Source organism: Ornithorhynchus anatinus, chromosome 13, assembly GCF_004115215.2.
Source record: "Ornithorhynchus anatinus isolate Pmale09 chromosome 13, mOrnAna1.pri.v4, whole genome shotgun sequence".
NCBI lineage: Eukaryota > Metazoa > Chordata > Mammalia > Monotremata > Ornithorhynchidae > Ornithorhynchus > Ornithorhynchus anatinus.
The window spans coordinates 38,086,471-38,103,533 of record NC_041740.1 but is presented as its reverse complement, the minus strand read 5'-3'; the positions used below and the strand labels follow the sequence as shown (position 1 = coordinate 38,103,533).

At 48.9% G+C, this 17,063-nt stretch overlaps 3 gene segments (V, D, J or C); all 3 read right to left on the bottom strand.

The window, feature by feature from the left end:
* Positions 1-323: 323 nt before the first annotated feature.
* LOC114815951 lies at positions 324-1,329 on the bottom strand. The segment is given in 2 exon segments: positions 324-622; positions 816-1,329. Coding segments are annotated over 2 exon segments (351 nt in total).
* A 2,105-nt stretch (positions 1,330-3,434) lies between these two features.
* Positions 3,435-4,202, bottom strand: LOC114816206. The segment is given in 2 exon segments: positions 3,435-3,872; positions 4,062-4,202. Coding segments are annotated over 2 exon segments (351 nt in total).
* An 11,381-nt stretch (positions 4,203-15,583) lies between these two features.
* Positions 15,584-16,256, bottom strand: LOC120638752. The segment is given in 2 exon segments: positions 15,584-15,935; positions 16,110-16,256. Coding segments are annotated over 2 exon segments (351 nt in total).
* Positions 16,257-17,063: the final 807 nt, after the last annotated feature.

Sequence of the window (17,063 nt, the reverse complement as noted above, 5' to 3'; positions counted from 1 at the left end):
AGTAAAATGATCAATAATTCTAAAATGAGGAAACCTTTCACTAAAACAAAAAGATGAGCCAGGTTTAGGGAAGATTATCCTTACTGGCCTTCTGGTCCCCTCAATTTCCAATAAATCAGTGCCTGACTATTGGGATCCTCACCCTTTTTCCTGAGGACGTGTCTCTCCCCAGGGAACACTGAGGGGCACGGGAGGGGAAGAGAGTTGGTCTTGGGAAGAGCCAATGGCCTTTCTGTGAACTGGCTGATGAAGAGAAATAGGAGATTGAGTGAGTGTTTGAGTTCCAGCTGCAGGTTTCTGCACAGGCTGCAGGTGTCTGGGGATCAGTGTGTCTCCACGGCACAGAGGTAGGTGGCGGAGTCTCCAGGCTGGGCATCCCTGATGTTCAGGAAGCTGCGTTTTTCACCTTTCTCTAGTGTGACTGTGACTCTTCCATTGGTCTTTTCGTTGTCATTTGAATACATTAATATCAGGAAGATGGGTCCTTTCCCAGGGTCCTGCCGGTACCAATGTAGGTAATTAAAAGCAATGTTTGGGAAGCTGCAATTCATGGTGCCTTTCTGTCCCTTCAGGATGCTCAGGAATGGAGGAGTCTGCTCCACCTTGTCCAGGCCGCTCACCCCTGTCAGAGAGACAATGACAGACAACAGAAGATTCGCATCAGCTTGGCACTTTCCAGAAGTCCCACCTTTTACCCAAAGGCCTTCAGGAAACACCCGACGAGCCACACCGAGTCCTGCTCTCTCCCTCCCTCGATCTCGTGGGGGACGTCCCTCAGGGCTCCCCGTTCTATCGCCATGAACTCCCAAACTCACAGCCCAGCTGGAGCCCCAGGATCAATAACAAGGCTCCCAGGGACTTCTCCATCCTCTTTCCGCGGTCGAGGACACTGAGGACTCAGTTCTGGGTAATGGGACGCTGACCAGTCTCCCTAGCCCAAGGAGCTGTTTCTCTCTCCTGGAGGTTCCTGCTTCTTCTTCTGCCCCGAACAGGCAGGGGGCTCCCAGCTTGGCTGCACTGACAATCACAGACAAGTCAAACACCCACACACAGTTCAGCAATACAGCTTCCAGCACACTGCAAGCTGTCCCTACTTTCAGAGTACAGTTGAAGATACTGCCATCTTCTGCCCAGAAGTTGCTGATGAATAACTTCAGAGTTTGTATCTCTCCCCCTGATCCCCTCAGCAGAGACAAAATTAACTTGCCCCAGAAGCTGAGAAACGTGCATCCCAAAAAATTTCATCTGCTGAAGAAACAGATGATTGACCATCACATTCAACCTCTCTGATTCCCCACATTTTCTCTGTGTGATCTTGGACATATCAGGTCCCTGCCTGATTGTAGATAAGGCCTAAAGCTTAAAAAGCAGATCTCGGCTTGAATTGTCATCAGGCACAGGAAGAGGTATTGAAAGAAAGCAAAGGTAAATAGCTTTGAATCAAGACCCTGTGATCTGTAAGTCAGCCAGAGGTAAGAGGGTTTATAGCTAAGGAAAACAACTTCTGTATAAATCTCAGACAATTGAAGGAGTCAGATACAGAGAAGAGGGAACCCAGCTATCTCGTTCTAATGTTCATGAAGAAACAGAAATGGGAGAGTGATATATATAAAAATAGAGTCGCAGGTGCTCTGGTATGGGTTCTATCTTTCTGATTTCAGTCAATTAATCAGTCATATTTATTGAGTGCTTACTTTGCGCATGGCACTGTACTATCTTCTTGGAAGATAATAATAATAATAATGTTGGTATTTGTTAAGCACTTACTATGTGCAGAGCACTGTTCTAAGCACTGGGGTAGATACAGGGTAATCAGGTTGTCCCACATGAGGCTCACAGTTAATCCCCATTTTACAGATGAGGTAACTGAGGCACAGAGAAGTTAAGTGACTTGCCCACAGTCACATAGCTGACAAGTGGCAGAGCCGGGAGTCAAACTCATGACCTCTGACTCCGAAGCCCAGGCTCTTTTCCACTGAGCCACTTTGCTTCCCGTGATAACAAAATAACAGCATTGGTAGACATGTTCCCTACCCATAAGGAGCTTGCAGTCTAGGGGGGAGGAGGGAGACAGACCATTGATATAAATAAATATCAGATATGTTTTTCAGAATTTTCGGGATGATGATGGGGTGAACAAAGGGTGAAATACAAGTACAACCCAGCAAAAGAGAGAGTAATCTACTGCAATCCAGGGAACAGAAGACACAGCATAGAATTTCTCTTCCTCTTGCAGCTTCAAATATTCTAGGCACTAAAGGAGGAGAAAAATGATCAATAATTCCAAAATGAGGAAAATTTCTTTGACTACAACAAACGGGGATAAGCCTGGATGGTTTAGGGATATCGTCTTGTCTCAGCCCTCAGGTCCCTTCAACTTCCAACAGAGCTGTGTCTGTCAAATTGGCTCTTCCCTTTTCCTGAGGGTGTGCATTCAGGGTTGAAACAGAAGAGAGTGGGAGAAGAGGAAATAAGGGTTTAGTCGAGAAAGACTTCCTGGAGGAGATGTGATTTTAAGAAGTCTTTAAAGGTGGGGAGAGAGATTTTCTATCGGATATAAAGGGGAAAGGAATTCCAGGCCAAAAGCAGGATATGGGCATGGGGTTGCTGGTGAGATAGATGAGATTGAGGAATAGTGAGAAGGTTAGTATTAGAGAAGAGAAATTGTGCAGGTTGAGTTGCCGTTGGGAATCAAGAAGGTAAGGTAGGAGAGTCAAGGTGTCTGAGTGTTTTAAAGTTGATGGCAAGAAGTTTCCTTTTGTTGTGGAGGTGGATGGGCAACGAGTGGAGGTTCTTGAGAAATAGAAAAACATGGACCAAATTTTTTTTAGAAAAAGCAAACTGAAGTATGGACTGAATGGGGAGAGATATTCAAATGTTCAAGCAATGGTATTTTCTATGTGCAAAGCACTATGTTGAGTGCTTGAGAGAGTAAAGTACAACTGAATTAATACAACAGGCAGGAGGAAGGGAGGTCAGTTAGCAGGCTGACGCAATAATCGAGGCAGGATAAGATAAGAGCTTGGATTAGCAGGGTAAACCATTCCCTGAGAGCAAAATTCACCCCATCTGCCAAGTGGAATTAAATTGTTTAACACAGAAGAGCATCACTGCTAATAACTGGTGCCTTCTGCTGCCTCAGATCATGGATCATCTCTACTGCAATCCAGGGGACAGAAGACATTGCACAGGGTCACTCTAGAGTCTTGTCTTCCTCTTGCTGGTTTGAACACTTGAGGCACTTTGGCAGGGTTAAATGATCGATTATTCTCAAATGAGGAAACTTAATCTGACTGCGCGCTAAACGGCGATGAGTCTGGATGGTTTAGGAAATATCCTGACTCAGACTTCAGGTTCCCTCAACCTCAAATAGATCTGTGTCCATCGACTGGAATATTCCTCTTTTTCCCAAGGGAGGAAGAGGAAGGGGCGTGAGAGGGGAGAGGTGTTGGTCTTGGGAAGAGATAATGCCTTTTGTGTGAACTGGCTGAAGAAGAGAAGCAGGACCTGGAGAGAATGTTTATGCTTGAACTCCAGAAGCAGGTTTCTGCACAGGTTGCAGGTGTCTGGAGATCACTGTGTCTCCATGGCACAGAGGTAGGTGGCTGAGTCTCCGGGCTGGGAGTCACTGATGAAAAGGGAGCCGCGTTTGTCATCTTTCTCGAGTGTGGTTGTGAATCTTCCATTGGTTTGTCTCTTCTTGTTTGAACGGATTAAAAACAGGAAGGCAGGGCTTTTCCCTGGGTCCTGCCGGTACCACTGTAAGGTTTCAATAGCACTGTTTGTGAAGCTGCAGTTCATGGTGCCGTTCTCTCCCTCCTGGATTCTCAGGAACGGAGGTATCTGCTCCACCTTGTCCAGACCCCTCGCCCCTGTTAGAAAGAAAATGGTAGACACAGAGGATGCTCGCCAGCTTGATTATTTCCAGAGATCCTGCCTTTTCCCCACAGGCAGCCCAAGATACAGCTGCTGAACCGCCCTGAGTCCTGCTCTCTACCTCAGTCTCGTGGAGAACACCTCCCAGGCCTCCCCATTCCGTCCCCATGGAGCCCCAAACTCACAGCCCAGCTGAAGCCCCAAAATCAGAAACGAGGTTCCCAGGGACTTCTCCATCGTCCCGGCGCGGCCGGGTTCACCGAGGACTCAGTTCTGGGCCCTGAGATGCTAACCAAACTCCCCAGCCTAAAGAGAAGTTTCCCTCTCCTGGACGTTTTGCTTCTCCTTCTGTCCCCCCCAGAAGTCAATCACAGACAAGTCACAACCCCCAAGGAAGAGCACAGCAACAGCTTCCAAAACACACTGAGTGAGCTGTCCATAGTTTCACTATAGAAATGCAAACACTGCCATCTTCTGATGAAAATCCCCAGTGTGTGCGTCTCTCACTCTGAACCCTAAGCAGGGGCAAAGTTGATTTCACCAAAAACCTGGGAAATATCCATCCCATGGGAAATTTCATCTGCTTTAAGAGGCAAATGATTAACCTTCACATTTAACCTCTCTGATTCTCCACTAATTCTCTCTGTGATCTTGGGCATAGTAGGTCCCTGCCCGATCCATAAATAGGATCTAAAGGTTAAAAAGTAGTTCTCAACTTGAATTATCATCAGGCACAGAAAAGAGATACTTAGAGGAAGCCAAGGTAAATGCCTTCACCTTAACTCAAGAATCTAGGTGCTGTGGGGTTTATATTGTAACTCATCCTTAGAGGTTTGCTAATTAACAACCAAACAGGGGCAAGAGGGTTTGTAGCCTTTTGTAGAAATCTCAGAGAACTGAAGGAGTCAGATACAGCAAAAAGGGAACTCAGCTAATTCTAATGTTCAGGAAGAAAGAAATATAAATGTGCAAGTGAAAGATATAAGAATAGAAGTCTCCAGGAGGTTCTGGTGTGGATTTGATATTTCTGATTTCACTCAGTCAGTAAAATTTATTGGAGGACTACCAAACAACAGAATCAGTAGGCGTGTTCTCTGCCCACAAGGAGTTTACAGTCTTGAGGGGGAGACTACATTAATGTAAATAAATAAATTAGGTATATGACCATAAGTGTTGTGGAGCTGAGGTTGGGGTAGGAAAAGGGTGCAAATTCAAGTGCCAGGTGATGCAGAAGAGAGTAGGAGATGAGGAAAAAAAAGGGCTTAATTGAAGAAGGTTTCTTAGAGATGTAATTTTAATAGGGCTTTGAAGGGGAGGAGCGAGAGATCATCTAATGGATACTAAGAGGGAGGGAGTCCCAGGTCAGAGCCTGGATGAGGGCACGAAGTTGGTGGTGAGCTAGAAGGGATCGGGGAACAGTGAGTATCTTGTATTACAGGAGCAAATTGTGAGGACTGGGATTTTGTAGAAAATCAGAGACATAAGGTAGGAGGGGGCAAGGTGATTGAATATATTAAAGCTTAACTCTGCCCTCTCCTCCGCCAGGCAAAGCTTCTTCTCCTCCCTCATCGACACCCATGCCCGTCACCCCCGCCGATTGTTCCGGACCTTTAACTCTCTCCTTAGGCCCCCTGTTCCTCCCCCTCCCCCATCTCTCACCCCTAATGATCTGGCCACCTATTTCCTCACGAAAATCAACACGATCAGGTCTGAGCTCCCCAAAGTCACCCCTCCGCCTCTCCCCTCCCCCCCAACAACCCCCTCCCCTACTTTCCCATCCTTCCCTGCAGTATCCTCAGAGGAGATCTCCTCCCTCCTCGCAAGTGCCACCCCCTCCACCTGCGCCTCGGACCCCATTCCCTCTCACCTTCTTAAAACCATCGCCCCTGCCCTCCTCCCTTCCTTAACTTCTATTTTTAACCACTCAATCTCCAAGGGCTCCTTCCCCTCTGCCTTCAAACACGCCCACGTCTCCCCCATCCTAAAAAAACCCGCTCTTGACCCCACTTCCCCCTCCAGTTATCGTCCTATCTCCCTACTACCCTTCCTTTCCAAAATCTTAGAACGAGTCGTCTACAATCGATGCCTAGAATTCCTTAACTCCCATTCTCTCCTAGACCCCCTCCAATCTGGCTTCCGTCCCCTCCACTCTACCGAGACTGCTCTCTCTAAGGTCACCCATGACCTCCTTCTTGCCAAATCCAATGGCTCCTACTCCATTCTGATCCTCCTTGACCTCTCTGCTGCCTTTGACACTGTCGACCATCCCCTCCTCCTCCGTACCTTATCTCACCTTGGCTTCACGGACTCTGTCCTCTCCTGGTTCTCCTCTTACCTCTCTGGCCGATCATTCTCGGTCTCCTACGCTGGAGCCTCCTCCCCCTCCCATCCTTTAACTGTTGGAGTTCCTCAAGGGTCAGTTCTTGGCCCTCTTCTGTTCTCCATTTACACTCACTCCCTCGGTGAACTCATTCGCTCTCACGGCTTTGACTACCATCTCTACGCAGATGACACGCAGATCTACATCTCCGCCCCTGTCCTCTCCCCCTCCCTTCAGGCTCGCATCTCCTCCCGCCTCCGGGACGTCTCCACCTGGATGTCTGCCCGCCACCTAAAACTCAACATGAGCAAGACTGAGCTCCTCATCTTCCCTCCCAAGCCCGGTCCGCTCCCAGACTTCTCCATCACCGTGGGTGGCACGACCATCCTTCCCGTCCCGCAGGCCCGCAATCTCGGTGTCATCCTTGACTCGTCCCTCTCGTTCACCCCACACATCCTATCCGTTACCAAGACCTGCCGGTTTCACCTCTACAATATCGCCAAGATCCGCCCTTTCCTCTCCACCCAAACGGCTACCTTACTATTACGGGCTCTCGTTATATCCCGGCTAGACTACTGTGTCAGCCTTCTCTCTGACCTCCCTTCCTCCTCTCTCGCCCCGCTCCGGTCTATTCTTCACTCCGCTGCCCGGCTCATCTTCCTGCAGAAACGATCTGGGCATGTCACTCCCCTTCTTAAACAACTCCAGTGGTTGCCTATCGACCTCCGCTCCAAACAAAAACTCCTCACTCTAGGCTTCAAGGCTCTCCATCACCTTGCCCCTTCCTACCTCTCCTCCCTTCTCTCTTTCTACCGCCCACCCCGCACGCTCCGCTCCTCTGCCGCCCACCTCCTCGCCGTCCCTCGGTCTCGCCTATCCCGCCGTCGACCCCTGGGTCACATCCTCCCGCGGTCCTGGAACGCCCTCCCTCCTCACCTCCGCCAAACTGATTCTCTTTCCCTCTTCAAAACCTTACTTAAAAATCACCTCCTCCAAGAGGCCTTCCCAGACTGAGCTCCTCTTCCCCCTCTACTCCCTCTGCCATCCCCCCTTTACCTCTCCGCAGCTAAAGCCTCATTTTCCCCTTTTCCCTCTGCTCCTCCACCTCTCCCTTCCCATCCCCACAGCACTGTACCCGTCCGCTCAACTGTATATATTTTCGTTACCCTATTTATTTTGTTAATGAATTGTACATCGCCTTGATTCTATTTAGTTGCCATTGTTTTTACGAGATGTTCTTCCCCTTGACGCTGTTTAGTGCCATTGTTCTTGTCTGTCCGTCTCCCCCGATTAGACTGTAAGCCCGTCAAACGGCAGGGACTGTCTCTATCTGTTGCCGACTTGTTCATCCCAAGCGCTTAGTACAGTGCTCTGCACATAGTAAGCGCTCAATAAATACTATTGAATGAATGAATGAATAATGATAAGGAGTTTCAGTTCGATGTGGAGGTGGATGGGTAACCACTGGAGGTTCTTAAGAAGAAGGGAAGCGTGGAATGCATTTTTTTAGAAAAAGGATCCCGGCAGCAAAGTGAACTGTGCATAGGAGCCGATAGAGACAAGAGGCAGGGAGGTCAACAAGGAGACTGATGCTTTAATCAAGGTGGGGTAGAATAAATGCTTGGAATAGGATGGCAGCCCTCTCCCTGAGTGCAAAGTCTCTATGTTTGCCATGTGGAATTAAACTGTTTCACGCAGAAGAGCATCACTGGGAATAGCTGTGCCTTCTGCTGTTCTCAGATAGTGACTAGTGGGTAGTAACTTCCAGATAATGGCTGAGAAGCAACTTGGCCCAGTGGATAGAGCACAGGCACGGGAGTCAGAAGGACTGGATTCTTATCCCGGCTCTGCCACTTGTCTGCTGTGTGACCTTGGGCAACTCACTTCATTTCTCCGTGCCTCAGTGACCTCATCTGTAAAATGAGGATTAAGACTCTGAGACCCATGTGGGACATGGACTTTGCCCAACCTGATTATTTTTCACATACCCCAGTGTTTAATACAGTGCCTGGCCCATAGTAAGTGCTTATCATTATTATTAATAATATTAATAATAATAGTATGCTTACTATGGGTCAGGCAAAATACCATTCAAAAATGGTTCCACCTCTACTGCAATCTAGATGACAGAAGATACAACACAGAGTCATTGTAGAGGTTTGACTTCCTTTTGCTTCCTTGAATACTCTAGGCACTATGGGAGGGTTAAAAGATGAATTATTCTAAAATGAGGAAAATTCCTTTGACTAAAACAAACAGGGAAGAGCTGGGAAAGTGTGAGAAATATTCTTCTGACCGGCCTTCCGTTCTCCTCAACCTTCAGTGTATCTGTATGAGAGGCAGCATGACTAAATTGATAGAGCACAGGTAAGAAGAATTCTACTCCTTGCTCCACCTCTGCTGTGTATCCTTGGGCAAGTGATGTCACTTCTCTAGGCCTCAGTTACCTCATCTGTAAAATGGGTATTAAGACTGTGAGCCCCATGTGGGACAGGGACTGTGTCCAACCTAATTTAGCATTTAATACAGTGTTCTGCACACAGTAAGTGCTCAATAAATATGACTGAATGAAACACGATTGAATGATTACCTTGCATCTACCCCAGCACTTAGAACATTGCTTTGCATGTAATAAACGCTTGACAAGTGCCATAATCATTAATTATTATTATCTGTGTTTATCAGTTGGGATCTTTCCCCTTTTCCTGAGGAGGTGCATCTCCCCAGGGAACAGGGAGGAGCGTGGAAGGGGAGGGGTGTTGGTCTGGAAAGAAACGATGACTGATGTTTGAAAAGCAGGAGATTGTGCCCGACCCCCAGTTGCAGGCAGGGTTTCTGCACAGGCTGCAGGTGTCTGGGACTCACTGTGTCTCCCCGGCACAGAGGTAGATGGCTGAGTCTCCAAGCTGGGAGTCCCTGATGAGCAGAGAGCCGTTTTGCCTTTTCTCACCAAACCGGGCAGTTAATCTCCCCTGGGGCTTCACTTCATTGGGTTTAGTTAGAGTCACCAGGGCCTGAGGGCCTTTCTGAGGGTCCTGCCGGTACCATAGTAAGATGGAGAGAGTTCTGGAAGATTTGCAGTGCAGAGTGAGGCTCTCTCCCTCTTGAATGCGCAGGGACGGAGGACTCTGCTCGAGCTCCACCTGGCCGCTCACCCCTGTTCAGAGAGACAATGTCAGACACACGGATTTCCAACAGTTACTGCTTCTTCAGAGTTGTCACTCCCGTTCTCCCCCAGCCCCATCCCCGCGCTTGCCCAGTCCCCAAATTTCCACTGGACTGGATCCTTCCAAAGCAGAGGGAAGCAGCGGAGCCTGCCCTCAGGGAGCATCCGGACTCCCTGCACCCGAGGCAGGAACCAACCCAAACCTACAGGTCAATTGTATCCCCAAGATCATCAACGGGGCTCCCAGAAGAGTCTCCATCCTCCCTCTTTCAGTAATGGCAGCTGAACGCCGCGGCTCGGGACCTGCTTCTCGTACAAGAGGCTCCTCTGTGCCCACGGTGGCTCTGCCTGCTCCTGACCCAGTTTGGGGCAGGACCCCAACGTCTGTCTTCTGCGCTCAACCTATCACAGACTGAAACCCGTTTTCCCACCCACAATCCCAGCTCTATACTAACACATTTGAAGAATCGAGTGGTAACACTGATCCCAAGTGGCCAGACCCAGTAATTCTGAATCAATCAATCGATGGCATTTATTGAGCACTTATTCATTCATTCAATATTTATTGAACACTTACTATGTGCAAAGTACTGTATTTAGCACTTGGGAGAGTATATATTGCAGAGAACCGTACTAAGTGTTTGGGAGAGGACAATACCGCAGAATTAGCAGAAAATAATAATAATAGCATCATGGGTTCTAATCCTAGCTCCGCCACATACCTGTTGTGTGATCTTGGGCAAATCATTTCACATCTTGGAGCCTCAGTTCCTCATCTGTAAAATGGGGATAAAGAGTGTGAGCACCATGTGGGACGGGGACTGTGTCCCCTACTTGACTAACTTGTATCTACCCAGTGCTTAGAACAGTGCTTGGCACATAGTGAGCGCTTAACAAGTAACGTTATTATTATTAATAATTAGTATTATTTGTTTCCCATCTGCCAGCCATACTGTGTGTCTGAGGTGAGAATGAGAAACAAGGAGGAGATGTGACAGCAGAAAAGACCAGACTGAATGAAAGGAAGATGCTGAAGTAAGCAGCGTTGGCATAAACACATCCCTAATCTCATGGACCTTCCCCAATGGACCTTCCTTAAAGCCATTCCCACCTGCAATGCCAGAATGCCTTGTGGCTTCTCATCTTCACGGAGACAATCCCAGAGCAGGCGCGTGACAGCTGCTGCGGGAGAGAAGGAAACTCCACTTCCAGCTCTAGCCAGTTTCCAAGTCGCTGCTGGGCCCGTCGTGAATTTGTGAATTTGCAGGGCTCTCCCTGCAGCCCGTCACTCTGTCACTCACAGCACAGCCCCGGGAGACTCGGCCATGGCTTATTTCCACGGGTGAAAAGACTTGGCATTCTTATCGAGATCAGCATAAAAACTGTTCCTATCCTTTTCCGATGTGTCTCTTAGAAGCAGCTGAAGAGCTTCCCTGGGATACTGGACGTACCAGAAAAGATCAGGGTATACACTGCTTTCGTAAGTGCAGTTCAGAGTAAGAACTGCCCCTTCAGTTAGGGACACGAGGCCTCCCCTCTGGTCAATGGACTCTCCATCCGTTCCCACTGAAACACAATGGACCGTGGGGAATTAGAAATGGACAGAATCAAATACACTGGGGAAAACAGTGAGCTAAATATAGTCAGTCGGTCATATTTCTTGAGCCCTAACTGTGCGGAGGGCACTGTACTAAGGGCTTGGGAGAGTACAATGCAACAATAAACAGACACATTCCCCGCCCATAACGAGCTTACAGGCTAGAGGGGGAAACGGACACTCATATAAATAAATAAATTACAGATACGGACGTAAGTGCTGTGCTGGTCCAAGGAAAGTTAAACGTTTTCAATGACATCTACTCACCCAGCGTTAGGAAGATCACAAGCACTGAGCCTGGTGTGGAGTCCATGGTCGGCTGCTCTCTGTCTTCCCCAGGAGCCGCACTGTTCAAGGTGAACAGTAGATGATACCAAAAGGATTCACAACATTTCAAGCTGGAGAACGGGCAAGCTGGAAATCATGGGCGGCTTAGCGGCAAGAGCCCGGGCTTGGACGTGAAAGGTCATGGGTTCTAATCCAACACTTGTCTGCTGTGTGACCTTGGGCAAGTCACTTAACTTCTCTGGGCCTCGGTTATCTCATCTGCAAAAATGGGGTTAGAAAAATGTGAGCCCCACGTGGGACAATCTGATTACCCTGTATCTACTCCAGCGCTTAGGACAGTGCTCAGCACATAGTAAGTGCTTAACCAATATTAGTATTATTATTATGATGATGATGATTAATCTTATTCTCCTGAACTGGGATTTGGCGCCCTCTAGTGGACAAGGAAGGAAACGGGAAGTGGCCGTCCATCATCATCTATCATTGATGGCATTTTTTGAGCGCTTAGCGGATGCAGAACGCTGTACACAGCGTTGATAAGCGCTTGATTATACCAGTTCATAGCCCATTTTGCATTTACTTTTCTCTGCTTACACTTTCAAGGGACGAGGATGCCCTGCGGGAGATGGGGGAGAGAGGGGAGAGGTACCCAAAGTGTGAGCCTCACAGACCACGTGTTTTTGATTGACTCGCTCGATCGCATTTATTGAGCGCTTGCTGTGCTCAAAGCACTGTACTAAGAGCTTGAGAGAGTATGATATAACAATAAACTGATAATATAACAATAAACCAATACATTCCCTGGGATTCGCTGGCCTAATTCCAAGGCAGAGAGCCTTGTTGAGTTGTTGAGTCAACTCAAGCCCTCCTGTCTCCTTCATTACTCCCTGGAGCTCCCATTATGGTCCACTGGAATTCTTGGGTTGTTTGTTGGGGTTGCTTTTGAGTTATAGGAGGAAGGGAAGATTGGGGAGGGAGCGCTAAGCAATAATAACAATATTATTATTAATCTGGTATTTGTTCAGTGCTAGAACACTGTTCTAAGCTCTGGGTAGTTACAAGGTCAGGTCGTCTCACGTGGGACTCACAGTTTTAATCCCCATTTTACAGATGAGGTAACTGAGGCACAGAGAAGTTAAGTGACTTACCCAAAGTCACACAGCTGACAAGTGGTGGAGTGGGGATTCGAACCCAAGACCTATGACTCCCAAGCCCGTGCTCTTTCCACTAAGCCACGTTCTTCTCTGCTACATTTACACTAGTGGATGAGGAGATTGAGTTCCTGGGCAACCCCTTTCGCTGGGTCCAAGAAGGACCTGGGTTCTAATCCCGGTTCCACCACTTGTCTGCTGTGTGACCTTGGGCAAGTCACTTAACTTCTCTGTGTTTCAGTTACTCAGAGTTCCGCACAGAGTAAGTGCTCGATAAATGCCAATGATTGACTGAAGAGCAAATGGGCGGTTCTGAGCTGACACCTCTATTGTCCCCATCCCAGGCCGGGCAGGGAGATATATGTCTTCCTGAATGTTCCTGGATATGTGACATGCTAGAGAAGGAAGCCACAGAGCAGTGGTGAGAGTGTGGCTAAGCACCCCAGTGGTGCCTGAGCCCAGTTGGGGAGCATTTTCCTAGAATGAAGCCACCAGCTTCCTCTTCAGCCCCAGCTGGACTGCTTCCAACTCCAGGCTCTGCTCCCTCTCCCCCTATTTGAGCTTGGGGATCTTCCCCTCACCCCCAGTTTCCCCCGCAGCAGGGGGGGTTCAGGGCTCTGGGGTTTTTGTACAGCTTCTCCTGCAAATCATCTCACTGTGGGCCCCACTGTAAGCACAAAAATACACAGCCGAGTCCCCCGGCTGTAAATCTGCGATGGTGAGGTTGATGGACTTATTCTCTTTCTGAAAAGTCACAGAGAATCTGCCAGTTCTTGCATTTTCTGAAGCCCAAGACCTCTGACTGAGAAGGTAAATCATGTTTCCCTTGGGAAGCTGTCTGTACCAGAACAAATAATAGTTACTATCGCTCGTGTCATAGGTGCAGGGTAGGGTCAGAGTGTCCCCCTCCTTTCCGGACGCTGCTGTTTCAGCCTGAGAGACGCTCTGGGCCACGCTGGATCCTGCAGGAAAGAGAGACGACAGGATTGGTCCAACTCCATGGCTCGTAGGAGAGTTCTCAGGACAACAGAGCATCTGAAATTTCATCACTCCTTTACCCAGATAATCCAAAATACCTGCGCACACATACACACACACCCACAGGCACCCCATTCGTCCAACACCATGTCCCCCTTGGTCCTGCATGGTGGGTCAATCCATGGGGGAAGGCATCCCTACCGAGGCAGACGGAGGTAATGATGGCCCACAGGAGAACAGGGAGAGCCATGCTGGGAGCTTTTCCCCCTGAGAAACGTCTCTCTGCTCTGCCCTGACACCAGAACTCAGCCTGTTACAGGCTGTGCAAGGCCACATAAACAGACCCCACTGCCACATGACCTGCTCTGAGGCAGGAAGTGGGACTTCCCCAAGGGGGACGGGTTTGGCCACGTCCTTACAGCCTCATGCTTACGCAGGCTGGGAGAGCCAGGAACTGCTTGGTGCACTGATTCCCCAGTACATTTGAATAACATCTGTTCGTATTCTTTTAAATGTATTCCGGAGATGCTTACTAACGTTGGTATTTGTTAAGCGCTTACTATGTGCAGAGCACTGTTCTAAGCGCTGGGGTAGATACAGGGTAATCAATCATCCCACGTGAGGCTCACAGTTAATCCCCATTTTACAGATGAGGTAACTGGGTCACAGAGAAGTGAAGTGACTTGCCCACAGTCACACAGCTGACAAGTGGCAGAGCCGGGAGTCGAACTCGTGACCTCTGACTCCGAAGCCCAGGCTCTTTACACTGAGCCACGGTACTATGTACCAAGCACTATTCTAAGTACTAAGGGAGATACAGGCTAATAAGGTTGGACACAGTCCCTGTCCCACATGGGGTTCACAGTCTAAAATGGCTGAGTGTAATATGAAAGAGTGTCTTTTTTTATGGTATTTGTAAGTTAATATTTTAGGCCAGTGCATCGATAGGTGGGTCAGACGGTCCCTAACATCACAGCCTACGGTTGCCTTAAGGGAGTTGGGATTCTCTGGGAAGGCTCCTCAGAGACAATCTATGTTAATGTCATTCTTTTACACTGTGGAGCAAGACATGAGTGCCTTGCGCAGAAACCAACACAAGGGTTTCTGAAAAGGAATCTGAAGAACCCAGAGTCTGGAGATGGAGGAGAAAAGCTGGAGGCCTCCAGGAGAGATCCAGGGGACCCCAGAAACAGGCAAGGAGAAAGTTACAGATCGCTGCCTGGTGAAAGTGGAGAAGATAGGCACAAAGTGAGGGACTGTAAATCGCTGTGGGCAGGGAATGTGTCTGTTTATTGTTGTATTGTACTCTCCCAAGCGCTTAGGACACTGTTCTGTACTGTAAGTGCTCAATAAATACAATTGAATGACTGAATTCCTTCACTCCTTCCCTCTGTGTTGGTCTGAAATACAATCCATGTTGTACTATTGACTTGAAATTAAGACAGAAGCAAATAGGGTCATGTGTGCACGTGGGAGTGAGGGGAAAGGGTCATCCCATCACAGCCTTCCATCTCTTGGTCTGAAATTCCCCTTCACCTGCTGGAAAGCCCTTCCCTTTCAACTTGGCTTAAATCCCTTGCCTCCTCTCCATCCAAACCATGTTCAAACCCACCACGCAGCAAGCCTTCCCTGACCAACTCCCTGTTTCCCCGGTCGGATCACTCCATGGTTTCCCCTCCACCTTCAATATCCTAAAGTTTACCCCCAGGTTGTGTTGCATATTGATCTCATCCTTTTATTGTCATACTGTACTCTCCCAAGAGCTTAGTACAGAGTTCTGCACACACTAAGCTCTCTACAAATATGACAGTGAATGAATTCAGGCCAAAATTTCCTAGAAGGGAGGGGGGAGTGTCTTTTGCCTCTCCTCTAAAAACCATGGCAACTCGAACCACGCTGCCCAAGCCAGGGGCTAAACTATAATTCCTCTACTTCATTCCTCCAGAAACTTTGGATAGTCATCTCTCATAGCAGATTGGAGTGGAGCATCCCGGCTCTGCCACTTGTCTGCCGTGTGACCTTGGGAAAGTCACTTCTCTTCTCTTTGCCTCATTTCCCTCAGCTGTAAAATGGGGATTGAGACTGTGAGCCCCTCCTGGGACAGGGACTGTGTCCAACCCGATTTCCTTGTATCCACCCTAGTGCTTATAAGAGTGCCTGGCACCTAGTAAGCAGTTAAATACCATAATTATCATCATTACTCTCAGAAGGATTCCCAGCTGCCGGCGGGGTTTCCGCACGGGCTGCAGGTGTCTGGGGATCACTGTGTCTCCACGGCACAGAGGTAGGTGGCTGAGTCTCCGAGCTGGGCAGCGGGGATGTGCAGGAAGCTGCGTTGGGGAACTTTCTCCAGTGTGGCTGTCAATCTGCCACTGGGTTTTTCTTTCTCATGTGAATAAATTAACATCAGGAAGTCAGGGCCTCTCCCAGGGATCTGCCGGTACCAGTATAGGGTGATAGACGTAGTCGCGGTGTAGTTGCAAGTCAAGGTGCCGTTCTCTCCCTCATGGATGCTGAGGGACGGAGGAGTCTGCTCCACCGTAATCTGGCCACTCGCCCCTGTCAGAGACAATAGCAGACAGAGGACGCTCGGCACTTTCCAGAAAACCCACCTCCTCCCTACTTGTACCCCAGGAAACAGCCACCCTGAGCCCTGCTCTCTTCCTTCTTTGTCCTCATGGAGAATACCTCCCAGGGGCCCCCATTTCCTCCCCCCATGGACCCCAAACTCACAGCCCAGCTGGAGTCCCAGAATTAGTAACGAGGCTCCCAGGGGCTTCTCCATCCTTCCTCCGTGACAGGAGGCACTGAGGACTCAGTTCTGGGCCCTGGGACGTTGACCAAGCTCCCTGGTTCAAGGAGCCGTTTCCCTCTCCCGGACTTTCCTGCTTCTCCCGCCCAGAGACACATCGTGGGATGGGGGTGTCTCCGCCTGGCTGCACAGCCAATCACCTCTGCCCCTGCCTTCTCTTCCACCTCACCCATTTAGCCCCTCCTCTCCACAGACTCACCCCTACCCCTGCCTCCACCCACCCCATATTTCCAACCAAGATTTTTACCTCAGAGTTTGCTTATCCAGGGGAGCGTTGCCCCCTGCTGCCTAGTTTCCAGCCCCTGGCTGATTGACTGAACCCCTGCCAGCAATAAAAAAAATCGTGGTGTTCGTTAAGCACTTAGTATGTGCCAGGCACTGAGGTGGATACAAGCAAATTAGGTTAGACACAGTCCCTATCCCACATGGGGCTCACAGTCTGAACCCCCATTTCGTAGATGAGGTAGCAGGCACAGAGAAGTGATTTACCCAGGGTCACACAGCAGACATATGGCAGAGTCAGGATTAGAACCCAGGTCTTCCTGATTCCCAGGCCCATGCTCTATCCATTAAGCCACGCTTCACATGAAAGGCCCCATTCCCAACATGAGAAACAGCATGATCTAGTGGAAAGAGCATGGCCTGGCTGTCAGAGGACATGGTTTCGAATATCAGCTCTGTCATTTGCCTTGGGGAAGTCACTTACCTTGCCTGTGACTCAGTTTTTTCCAACTGTAAAATGGAGCTTCATTACCTGGACAACAGGCTCCTTAGACTGTGAGCTCCATGTGGGACAGGGGCTGTGTCCTACCTGATCGATCTGTATCTGACCTAGAGCTTAGAACAGTGCTTGACCCATAGAAAGCGCTTAACAA